Here is a 12833-nt window from a genome sequence, read left to right as displayed (position 1 = left end):
AAGTGTTTAATATCCCTTTAAATAAAAAATTTAGATTACGTTGTTAAGAAAATTATGTGTACCAAATATGCACATATTCTCATGCAAACTGGATCCCCTTAATTATTGTATTTTTTCTTTCTTTTCTTATATGAGTAGCATATTGTATGAATTATTAATGTGGTGGTCATATTGTATGTTGTTCCGCACACAAGCAGACCATGCACACTAAAAATCATTATACTGGAAGAACACATAGAGATCTATCCTATAAAAGCCATATAAACAACTTTTAAGCAAGAGACAGTTGACTGAAGTAAACTGAATTTGCTACTTCATTTTGTGTTTAATTCAAACTTTGTGAAACAAAATCAACTATTTTTTTTAAATTGAGCAAACTTTACGCAAGTTTTAAAACTAACAAGTTTGACCAGTTCAAGCTTAAATCTGATTGCTTGTTTATGTATATTAACTTTTTATCAAGTATACACAATGTGAGATTGCTTTGCTTCGTTTTGTTTTTAGAAAGACTGCAGGTCTGATTTATAAAAAATGCCACTAATTGCCAACATGTCATTTTAAGGCAGAGCCACTACTATTAAACTGTAGTTGGTTGGCCTTAAAATGAAGGCTGTGAGAGGTATAAAATATTTGTGTCAAATTAGAATGCATATCATCAGTAAATGACTGCTATAGTTAATACATTCCAATTTGACACAAATATCTGTTTCTAAGCGTTTTACACCTGAGGCTTGCTATAATTAGGTTTTAAGTACTAAATATATCTAGATAGCAGGTACGTTGTATGCAACCTGGAGTCCCTGACTTTAAATAGGAAATTCATCTGACAAACCCCTTGCAAGTCTGTTACTATTGGATTGTCAATTTGCTAAACATAATCCAATAAATTAAAGGTATATTCCGGTCAAAATGTAAATGCACTCAGATTAATTACATCTTTTAATAAAAACATATTTGCAATATAAATGCATTGACAATCACTATTTTAGTGTTAATATATTTATTTGCACGTGCATGTGAAGCATAGCTAGATATTCTCAGTGCCACAGCATTTTAAATACAGCAGCAGCACAGAGAGCCAATGGGGCGTGTATCATATCAGCAAATAACAAATTGAGTCGTTACCAGATGGTACAAGCACCTTAGGCTCTCTGAGCAAGTGCTGTGTTTAAAATGCTGGTGCACGGTGCATATTTAAATACACAGTGATATATTTTATTAGGAACATTTTTGCTAATACATGTAAATTACAAAAATGCTTCTGTTCAAAACTGAAATGCATCTAAATGGATTCCAATTTTGTCTGGAATGTCCTTTTAATTTGAGATTTGCAGATTATTAACTTGAGTTTCTTTAAAGGGACACTGAGCCCACATTTTTTCTTTTGTGCATGCAATTTTAAGCAACTTTCTAATTTACTCCTATTATCAATTTTTCTTCGTTCTCTTGCTATCTTTATTTGAAAAAGAAGGCATCTACGCTATTTTTTTTGTTCAGGACACTGGATAGCACATGTTTATTAGTGGGTGAATTGATCCACAATCAGCAAGAACAACCCAGGTTGTTCATCAAAAATTGGCCGGCATCTAAACTTACATTATTGCCTTTCAAATAAAGATACCAAGAGAACAAAGACAATTTGATAATAGGAGTAAATAAGAAAGTTGCCTAAAATTGCATGCTCTATCTGAATCACAAAAGAAAAAATTTGGGTTCAGTGTCGCACACTGTATACACACATTACTAAGAATAGATCCATTTATTGATTCTGTAATCACCAGTGCAGAACTGCACACTAGTCTTAGCATACCAGTACACTATTTCATCTGATCACCCAGTTATATTTCTATAAAATGTTTGATTTTCCATTTATATATATATAAATAAAAAAAGAAAATAATAATAATTAAAAATATGGTAGTTTTAAATATTAAAGGGATATGAAACCCAAGTTTTTTTTCTTTAATAATTCAGATAGAGCATGCAATTTTAAGCAACTTTCTAATTTTCTCCTATTATTTTCTTTGTATTTGTATTTGAAAAATCAGGAATGTAAGCTTAGGAGCTGGCCCATTTTTGGTTCAGAACCCTGGGTAGTGCTTGCTGATTGGTGGCTACATTTAGGCCAGCTCCTAAGCTTACATTCCTGCTTCCTTTTTTCCATTTGATAATAGGAGTAAATTAGAAATTTGCTTAAAATTGCATGTTCTATCTGAATTACAAAATAAACTATTTGGATTTCATATCCCTTTAATACAAGCTACGTAGTGTTTGCAGGCTAACAGGTTAAAAGCCTTGATTAATATTCATCCAAAAAAATAAATATTTTACACATACACTGTACATACCTATGACAGTGTCTCACACAAGCTGTAAGGAACTTTAAGGGTACGTTTCCTAGTGCATATGCACAGAAATATATTTTTCATGGCGAAAATGATGGCTACACCTTTGTACATTAAGATAGGCCCTGGTATTTCTATGTAGTTCATCAAACTGAGAAAAATACTAAATGACATTGGCTATGAGGTACAGTTACTTTAACTAAATTAAATATCCAACAGTTCAACTAAAGATCTTAATATGTCCATGTGGCCTAGCAGCAAGTTTAGTAAGGAAGTTTCAGTAATCATAGTTCAGTCCCAAGGCTTTTGCAGTAAGCTTCAAAGAGCTAATTTTTTTAAAAACTTGCACTCCTTTAGAATGTAAGCTCACAAGCCCATCTGTCCTCTTGATCATATCATGTAAAGGTGGATTCCCGATAGCAGGGACTCACATTCAGATCTATGCAAATGTATTCTTCATTGTACTCTGCAATATAAAAGCTAATGTCATAGCGCTTCATGATGAGAAAAAGAACTTTATAATCATAATCTGACACATTTTACCATTTCAACTGCTAGTGATATTTAAAATCCAAAATAATAAGAGTCCTCAATGTAGAATCTCAAAATTATTCTAATGGTATAGAGAATGCATTATTATTATCATTATTATTAATAATAATAATAATAATAATAATGTGTTTTCTATACCATTAGAATAATTATAACACAAAATGCCTAGTTGTTTACAGGAAAGTAATAAATTCTTTGTCACCTTGTAATAGACTTTAAAAAAAATCTAGTCACCTTAACACGCTTATAATTATAAATATCACCAAAGGCAGAGAAACTTCAATAAGAATTCATTAGTGCTAATTGAGAATGGCAGCAACACTCCTTGGAGCTCATTAGGATTATCCAACTAGTTTACTCTTTAAATCATTATCTACAAGGAAATTAATAATGAGATGCCAAGCTTCCAGTGTTGTTTTCTTTTCCTATTATTAAATTGCCAGTAAACAAAGTGGGGCATTACATAGCACTAAACTCTGCAATTTTATTAAATGGGCATCACCTCTACAAAGTCAACATTAATAAGACGGCAAAGTTTTAAAATGAATAAACATGGGTCAATGTAAATGACGACGTTAGTGCTAATAATGATGGTGACATAATGTAGATAAGATAGTGTGACAGATTAGGCCAGCCATGTTCTTTACAGCTCTTAATAAATAATAGTTATTATCTTAGATAGGGTTGTCAAACTACAGTCATAAAAAGGAACAGTGGGCTGTAAAATATTACCCCCTTTAATTTGTTCTTAATTATCCATTTTGCCTACTTGAGTGCATTAAATTGTTTACAAATGACTCCTTTACCTTTACTTTGTCGTGTGAGATAGCTGGTTCCACCCCTGCCTATACTGACAATTTCAATACTTAAGTATTGACTATAAAATTGTATACAAAATGTATAAAAATGTATAAAAAAATGTATAAAAATGTAAACATAGCCAGCAGAAGAAATTACGCTCCCAATGGGAACGATAAGTAATAAATGTTAATTTTAAATTGTTCTTTCTAAGTGTTGAGCTATAATATGCAGAAAAAAATATGATAAGAAAGCATTTGTGTTTACAGAAAGCAATAAAGTAAGAAGATCAGATTTTCTTGCAAGCTCAACCCATTTTAATTTGTTGTGGATTCAAAAAACAAAGGGCTAGATTTAGAGTGGAGCACACAATTGCGATTTCGCAAGCGCGATATTTGCTCTTCACACAGTAATACCGGCACAAGCAAATCTGCGCTAGTATTACAAGTAAAGCGCAATGCGAATGTGACCTTGTGTTCGCATTGCATGGAAGCTTTGTGAGAGCGCACTTCCATAGGCTCCAATTGAGCCTTGTTCTGATGCAGATAGACACAGTACTTGGGAACATCTCCTGAGCAGCACACAGCCTGTGATTGGCAGCTGCTGTTTATACCACTCCTAATTGGCTCACTGGTCTCAGCAGCTGAAAATTTGCAGCATCCAAGCGTAACTTTAGATATGTGTTAAATGCCTTGGAAGTTACACACGTGCTGAATCGCAATCTTTAAAAAAAAAAAAGATAGCCATATACTTTAAAGGAAATGAAAACCATTTTTTTTTCTTCATGATTCAGATAGAGAATACAATTTTTAAATAGTTTCAATTTACTTATATTATCAAATTTGCTTAGATCTTCTGTTATTCTTTGTTGAAGGGATATCTGGTTAGGTAGTGTGCACATGCCTGAAGCACTACATGACAGGTAATAGTGCTGCCATCTAGTGCCCTTGTTAATGTATAACATTCTTGCAAAACTGCTGCTATATAGTGCTGCAGACACAAGCACACTCCTGAGCTTACATTCATGCTTTTCAGCAAAAGATAACAAGAAAACAAATAACATTTGATAATAGAAGTAAATCGGAAAGTTCTTTAAAATTGTATGTTCTTTCTGAATCATGAAAGAAAAATGTTGGGTTTTATGTCCCTTTAATGGTGATGTTTCTTTAGAAAATCATTTGTTTTATAGAGGATTTTGATCAAACACACAATTAGGAAGGGGCACTAATACAAACATTGCATGTTCTAACAAATTAGAGCATGTTATTTGTAGCATTAGAATGTCCCTTTAAGAGACACAAACAGACTGTGTTTTAGGGATATCAATATTTTGACTTGTGTCATAAAAGTGAATTTAAAATATACAACAGAAGTAATTTTTTTTGCAATATATGTAAGTTTGTGGCAAAATAGGTGCACTGCTACATGCACGTACAACCCATAGTGCATTGTTTCTAGACCGCTGTCCTCAAGTCCCCCTAACAGACCAGATTTTTATTATAGCTGAACCAGTGCACAGGTGAAATAATCAGCTGCTGGGTAAGAGCAGGTTTGTAACCATGGTAACTGATCAGCTGATTATTTCACCTGTGCTCTAGTTCAGCTATAATGAAAACCTGGCCTGTTGGAGGTACTTTAGGACCACAGTTGATAAACACTGTCATAGAGCATGCACAAGTCTTACACTCCTGTACATGCAGCTCACAACTTGCTGCTCTGAGGCTCCTGTTACAAGACCAGTTATCATAACCCTGTGATAACTTTTCATGGAAGAATTTTTGCAAACTCAAGCGCTTGTGTTATGGATTGACACAGGTGCTCCAAATAAAACAAATTATTCTGCTCCTCATCTCTGATACACAAACACAGAGCTTGAGTGGCAGCAGTAAACAAACCTATTTGTAAACATCATCACAAAATAAGGAACAGAACGGTAAATTACATGCATTGTAAATGACTTAAAGGACCAGTCAACACAGTAGATTTGCATAATCAACAAATGCAAGATAACAAGATTTTGCAATAGCACTTATTCTGAACTTCAAATGAGTAGTAGATTTGCATGCTCTATCTGAATAATGAATGGTTAATTTTGACTTGAGTGTCCCTTTAAAGGGACATGAAACCCAAATTTCTTCTTTCAGAATTTAGGTAGAACATACAATTTTAAACAACTTTAAAGTTTACTTCCATTATCAAATTTGTTTCATTCTCTTGGTATCATTTGTTGAAGGAGCAGCAATGCACGCTGGTTTCTAACTAAACACATGGGTGAGCCAATGACAATCAGTATATATATGCAGATATATGCATCCACCAATCAGCAACAAGAACCTACGTTTTTTGTTGCTCCTGAGCTTACCTAGATAAACCTTTCAGCAAAGGAAAGCAAGAGAAGAAAGTGAATGAAATAATAGAAGTAAATTGGAAATGTGTTTAAAATTGTATGCTCTGTCTAAATCTTAAAATGTCTAATTATGACTTTAGTGCCCCTTTAAATGGACACGTACTAAAAACTTGTCTGTCATCCATATGAAAGGCTTTTTTTTTTGTCTAAAACAGTTTAATGTAAAAGCTGTTTAAATGTAAATTTAAATTATTATACTAGTATCACCTGTGCACTTGCCGCTAATGCTACCTGATTTATAGGTATGTACCTATTAACCAATGAGCACTAAGTGGAAGTTTGTATCAGCAAATTATCATTAGCTGAAGTGCCTATTAGCCAATAAACGTTAGAAGAAAGTATGCAACTAATACAGCTGTATTAGTTTTAAAGTAAAATGTAAAAAAAAAAAATACTTCACACTTGTTTTCATATAAAAAAATATATAAACATTTTTAGATGCTGTTTCATATATAAGGATAACAGAATGTTTTTCAGTACAGTGGCCCTTTAAGATAATTTATTTTTCATCCAAGAAAAAAAACTACTGTTTTAAAAACTGGTCACTTCAAGCATAATTTAAAATAAGATACTTTACTTTTACTGCTATTTAAAGAATGCATTTATGCTGTCTGTTTTTATCTTTAGCTTCCATAATTAATTGCAGCCATGTCTGTACTGAATGCAAGGCACCATTCTCTCTTCCTGATGTACATGACATACAGTATTCTGCATTCCTCAAATGCTGCATACAATATGATTTTGACTTCTGATCAATATCACACATTTAATGAGTATACAACCCAACTTTGCAGACAGGTTTTAAGACAAGGTAGCTACAACCTGTGACATAAAGATTTATATTAATAAATTTATCAGTTACATTTGATTAACTATAAAAAGTCTGGTATTATCCAAAGGTAAAATCTTAAAAAAAAAACACCTGACAAACAAGAAATAAAACCTCCCTCTGATCGCAATGCAATAAAGCAATTTTTTTTGTATGTGTATATATATATATTGCACTGACTGTGGTGTTTTAAATGTTAAAGAAACTTAGGTTAACTGAAATGTTTAGGATTCGTATCCAATGCTTCTTTTCCAGAAAATAAAGTAACCTTTTGTAATATATTTCAAAAGCAAACAAAGAAGCCTAGTTATGTCACCACATATACTGTAGTGCAGTGATTTGCAACCTTTTTTTTTGCTGTGGCACACTTTTTTACATTAAAAAATCCTGTGGCACACCACCATCCCAAAAGTTTACAAAATCACACATTGTAGCCTAATACATGATATATATACAGTATATATATATATATACACACACTGTACTGTGCTGTCAGGCCATGCCTCCTACAAACTATACATGACATATTGACATTCATTCACAAACACCCCGGCACTGTTGTCAGTCTGCCGCGGCACACCTGAGGATCTCTCACGGGCCGGCACACTGGTTGAAAAACACTGCTGTAGTGGATATGCTCAAATATCACTAAAACAACATACCAAGTCTTATATCACACAGAATTAATATCACATGATACAATAAATGTAATCTATAAAATTTAGTGAAAATGTAGGCAATAATTTCTAAATACAATTCAATTGCATCAATTAATTTTATTTAAATGTTTAAACTAATATGTTGTATGTTTGAACTACTGTTCAATAAACTGTAAACACACATTCATTTAGACCCTGAGGGTTAATCTAGCAGGACAAGTTTAATAATTTAACAGTGAGTACATCAGTCTAATATTGATGTTTATAACAGGAGAGGGCTCTACTAATTTACTAAGCACTGAATATGTTAATGGAACCTAAACAAGCAATACATGTGAGTTACTCTACACCTAAGCTATCAAAACTCTTCATAGGAGCTGAAAAAAATATTACATTTTCCTATGAACATACATACATAACTAGTTATTAGGTCTATCATAAACATAAGTGAAATTTGTCACAAACAATCTGTGTGTAAATTATTTTGTCCAAAGTATTCTTAATGGATCTTATTGCTCTTGACTATTTCTGCAAAAATGTTCTATTTTATAAAGATGTCATATAAAGAGTTAGTCATTAGGTCTATGAAAGACACAGGTAAAATGAATACACAAACAATCTCTCTTTAAAAATGACATTTCCTAAAAAATAGTTTGTGCCTCAGCCACAAAAATAAGATAAACTTTAAAACCCAGTTTAAATATAATTGTTCTCCCTTATATTTCTTCTTCTTTTATGGTGTGTCCACTCCTCCCTTGAAACAATATTTGACCTTATCTTAAAACTAAATGAACTTCCTAATGTGTTCTATATAATCTGCTCAAAAATATTCTCTTTTCAGTATGTAATAATCCATTAAAAACACTTTAAACCACATACAGGCAAAACATGATATATATTTATGTTTGAAATGGAATGATAAAGCTCTTTAAATGTTATACCTCAGAAAATAGAAAATATATTAACTAGCACTTACCACCTTTGCCATACAACACTTAAATGAGGTGTTTGTGCTGTAGATTTACTAATAATTTCCCACAAATGTTTGAAAGAGAGAGAGATTAAAAGTTTTACATCTCCACCTTGTTAAGAATGTAAAAAGGATGTACAGATAATCCTTTATAATTAATAACAAGAGTTCATGTCCATGTCATTCCTCAGGACCTCTGGTTGTTGACTCATATAGACCAAAAACCACCTGCATAATCACAAAGCATTTGTCAATTCCCCCTGGCAAGGGATTGCAGGTAATATAATACATATTGCTTTTTGTATCATCTTTAATATGGATCACTTTAAGTGTTTACTTGTTTAATGTATATGGTAGCCTGTTTTTCAATGAATATAGTTAGTAATAAGCACATAACTATTACAATGAAGGGATCCGCTGAGTTGCTATGTCTAGTAGACATCACAATTTACTTCACATATGTATTTGTTCCCCCTGAAGCTGTTAGTGCTATTGCCAAGAGCACATACTATGAGGAAGACGCAAAGTAGCCCCATAGTCTGAGAGTATGGAATGTTCACCTCAAGGGTAGAGTGGGAGAAGAGTCTAAATGACAAGCCTGTGTCAGACAAGTTAAGCCCATCAACATAGAAAGGCTAAAATGGAATAAACGTCAAGTCTATGTCATATACCAAAATAAGAGAATTGCTGATATTTATGTGTTTTTATATTTTAATTTATATGTGGGAGTTCAGTCTTTACAAAGCAAATTAATGGCATTTAGAAATGTAGGATAATAGCCACTGGCTCTATTATACATACAGATAAGCATACCTAAAATCACAATAGTGTTTGTTCACAGCCATGTGAGTATACACCAACTGTGAACCTACTTATGCTAAGTGAGTAAAAAATAATGTCCAAATTGGCTATGCTCAAATATTGGTTGCAAAGTTATCCTTTACATCTGACCCGTCCAGCCCCAGTTGGTTCCAGCTGAATTTGTATAAAAAAAAAATTGCCACCTACTATAAGAAGCATAACAAGATAGTTATCAGCAAAGCAACTAACTTGGGGATTTCAAATTATATGAACTTTATCTAGGATCTTGCAAAAGTTAGTACTTTATTAAGTGACAGTAAATTAAAAATTAAACTTTCATAATTGGAATAGAGCAGGTAATTTTAGACAATGTTCCAATTTACTTGTATCTAATTTACTTTGGTCACTTAGTATCCTTTGTTAAAAAGCATACCTAGGTTGGCTAAGTAGTAGCAAGGCACTACTGGGAGCTAGCTGCTGATTGGTGGCTGCACATATATGTCTCTTGTTATTGGTTCACCAGATGTGTTCAGATAGTTTCAGGATACCAAGAGAATGAAGCAAATCTTATAATAGGGGTAAATTGGAAAGTTGTTTAAAATTGTGTGTGCTGTCCTTTTAAGAACTGTAGTAAACCATGTGTCAAGAAATGTAACAAATGCAAGTGTTAATCTTTATTAACACAATTTCGAGAGAGAAATAAAAATAAAAATAATTAAAATACAAATGCCCCTTCTATTTATGTAGCTACATTCTAACAATTAAATACATGCACAGATTTAAATTACAATATTAGTGTATTCAAAATACAATAATCATATTTTGGTAAAAGCCATTTAAAAATAAATGTACAAAATTTAAGTAAATTAAATATATATTATTGTATTTAAAGGGACACTGAACTCAAGTTTTTTCTTTCATGATTCAGACAGAGCATGCAATTTTAAGCAACTTTCTAATTTACTCCTATTATTAAATTTCTTTCATTCTCTTGGTATCTTTATTTGAAATGCAAGAATGTAAGTTTAGATGCCGGCCCATTTTTGGTGAATAACCTGGGTTATTCTTGCTGATTGGTGGATAAATTAATTCACCAATAAAAAAGTGCTGTCTAGAGTCCTGAACCAAAAAAGAAGCTTAGATGCCTTCTTTTCAAATAAAGATAGCAAGTGAACAAAGAAAAATTGATAATAAAAGTAAATTAGAAAGTTGCTTAAAATGGCATGCTCTATCTGAATCACGAAATAAAAAATTTGGGTTCAGTGTCCCTTTAATATAATGTTACATTTACATTTATTATTGTTTTTGTATTTATAATAGACTGTTATTGTATTTTAATTGACTTCACATATTTGAGTTTCAGATGTGTGCTGGTTATTAAGTTAAATTTATGTTTGTTTCAAAAGTTTCAAGTCATTTGAAATTGAGAAAATGAATTGATTTATAGCCAATTGAAAACAGTTTAAGCTAATCAAATGAGAACTTAGTTAAAGTTGGCCATAGCTGGATTAATGTTTGACAACTCAATGCACAAGGCTAAAATTAATCAACTACATTTCACTTTTTCCAACACAGAAGTCAGTTGGTAGATCACAGTTTTCAGGATAGTCCTTCAAATAAAAATATTAGTGATATACAATATTTCCAGTTAGCGTATAACTGATCATATTGTTCAAAAACATAGTATATATTACTGTGCTCTACTGATATACAATGGTGGAAAAACATCACTATAGTTTACCAGTTGGAGTATAATTTTACAGCCCATTCAAGTTTAATATAAGAAAAAAAAAACATATTTTTAAATGTTTACTGCAGTTTCTTCCTATCCTGGGCGCAGTGGAACTAAATAGTTATTTTGGTAGAATCTCATCATGATACTAAAGGTGTATGCAAGAGCAATGAGAATATAATTATAGGGAAACACACCATCCGCCACATATCCACAAGGGTTGAAAAGGCAAATAGGATTTTTCCAAGTCATATAGATTGAAATGGAAATGATCCTTCTTTGATCCCATTAAGAACCAATAACAATAGCACATGAAACACAAGAGTGGCCCTTTGAGAGGTGACAAAAGCATCAACAAACAACTACTTAATCAATATTTGGCCAGGGAGACTTAAACCATCCTTTTCACATTTTAATGCCTTGTTGTAAAACAACTGTAAAGCAACCTCTAAGATGAGGCATTAAAACAACTTAATTGCCTTTTACTGTCCTCTTAGCAGTAGGGACACACGATTAACCACTTTTTCCCTGAATCTATATCACTGTAGGTATTTGTAGACAGACTATCCATTAGTTTACCCTATGCATTCACTTAGCTGTCTTATATAGCTGTATGCTAATTACTGTGGGAATACCTTAGTCATGCAACCTTTTGTAATGAATTTCAGTAAAGAATTGGCTAAAGGGACAGTCTACACCAGAATTTTTATTGTTTAAAAAGATAGATAATACCTTTGTTACCCATTCCCTAGTTTTGCATAACCAACACAGTTATATAAATACACTTTTTACCTCTGTCATTACCTTGTATCTAAGCCACTGCAAACTGCCCCCTTATTTGAGTTGTTTTGACAGACTTCCATTTCAGCCAATCAGGGCTGGCTCACTGCAACTCCACGTGCGTGAGCACAGTGTTATCTATATGACACACATGAACTAACACCCTCTAGTGGTGAAAACTGTCAAAATGCCCTGAGAGAAGAGAAGGCCTTCAAGAGCTTAGAAATTAGCATATGAACCTCCTAGGTTTAGCTTTCAATTAAGAATACCAAGAAAACAAAGCCACATTAGTGATAAAAGTAAATTGGAAAATTGTTTAAAATTACATTCTCTATCTGAATCATAAAAGTTTATTTTTGACTAGACTGTCCCTTTAATATTCCGACAACTGAAAAATAAACAAAAATATGACAGCAACACTCTTTTCAAAAGACAAGTTGTATGTATTTGTGCTTGTGTCTCTGTGTGTGAGAGCAAACACTAACACATACACACATATATATTGTATATATATATATATATATATATACACACACACATTGGCACACATCACATGCACAGTAGCCAATTAAAAACTCTTAAACAGCAAGTCAGATGCAAATTTAAAAAACCACAAAACATATCACTTTTTATTAATACTGTGTATGTGAACAGTATAGTGTATGCACTGAGAGGTCTGATCATCCGTTGAACCAACAAGGGGGGCAGCCATTAGTGACCTGTGATTATAGTAATAATGGTACAATAACTGCTTATTTATCAGTAAATCATTGTAATGGACACCGGATGCTGGCAGGCTAGGGGTTAAGCCCATATCTGTAAGCTTGGGAGAAGCCTTGGTATTGGCATACAGCAGTGTTTCTCCACACTTCGCTCATAGTCTGCCATTCTGTTAGGATGAGATGTGACATCTACAAGTAGGAATTCACTTCAACCATGTCAGCATGTGATTTACAGATC

General features: G+C 32.7%; 1 protein-coding gene across 5 annotated transcripts in view; it reads right to left on the bottom strand.

Annotated features, from left to right (window-relative positions):
* The window catches only part of PAX3 (paired box 3), a 77737-nt gene that overhangs the window by 51980 nt on the left and 12924 nt on the right, over positions 1 to 12833 (bottom strand). Inside the window, exon 5 of one of the 5 annotated variants that reach the window (XM_053709967.1) lies at positions 2464 to 2811. The exons of the other annotated variants lie outside the window; for them this stretch is intronic. Coding sequence (XP_053565942.1) covers positions 2741 to 2811 — 71 coding nt within the window. The 3' untranslated portion in view covers positions 2464 to 2740. Of the gene's footprint in view, positions 1 to 2463; positions 2812 to 12833 lie in introns of those variants that run through there. 5 annotated transcript variants of the gene reach the window in all.

This window comes from Bombina bombina, chromosome 4 (assembly GCF_027579735.1).
Source record: "Bombina bombina isolate aBomBom1 chromosome 4, aBomBom1.pri, whole genome shotgun sequence".
In the NCBI taxonomy this organism is placed as follows: domain Eukaryota; kingdom Metazoa; phylum Chordata; class Amphibia; order Anura; family Bombinatoridae; genus Bombina; species Bombina bombina.
The sequence above is the reverse complement of the archived record's forward strand: the minus strand, read 5'-3'. Positions and strand labels throughout refer to the sequence as shown.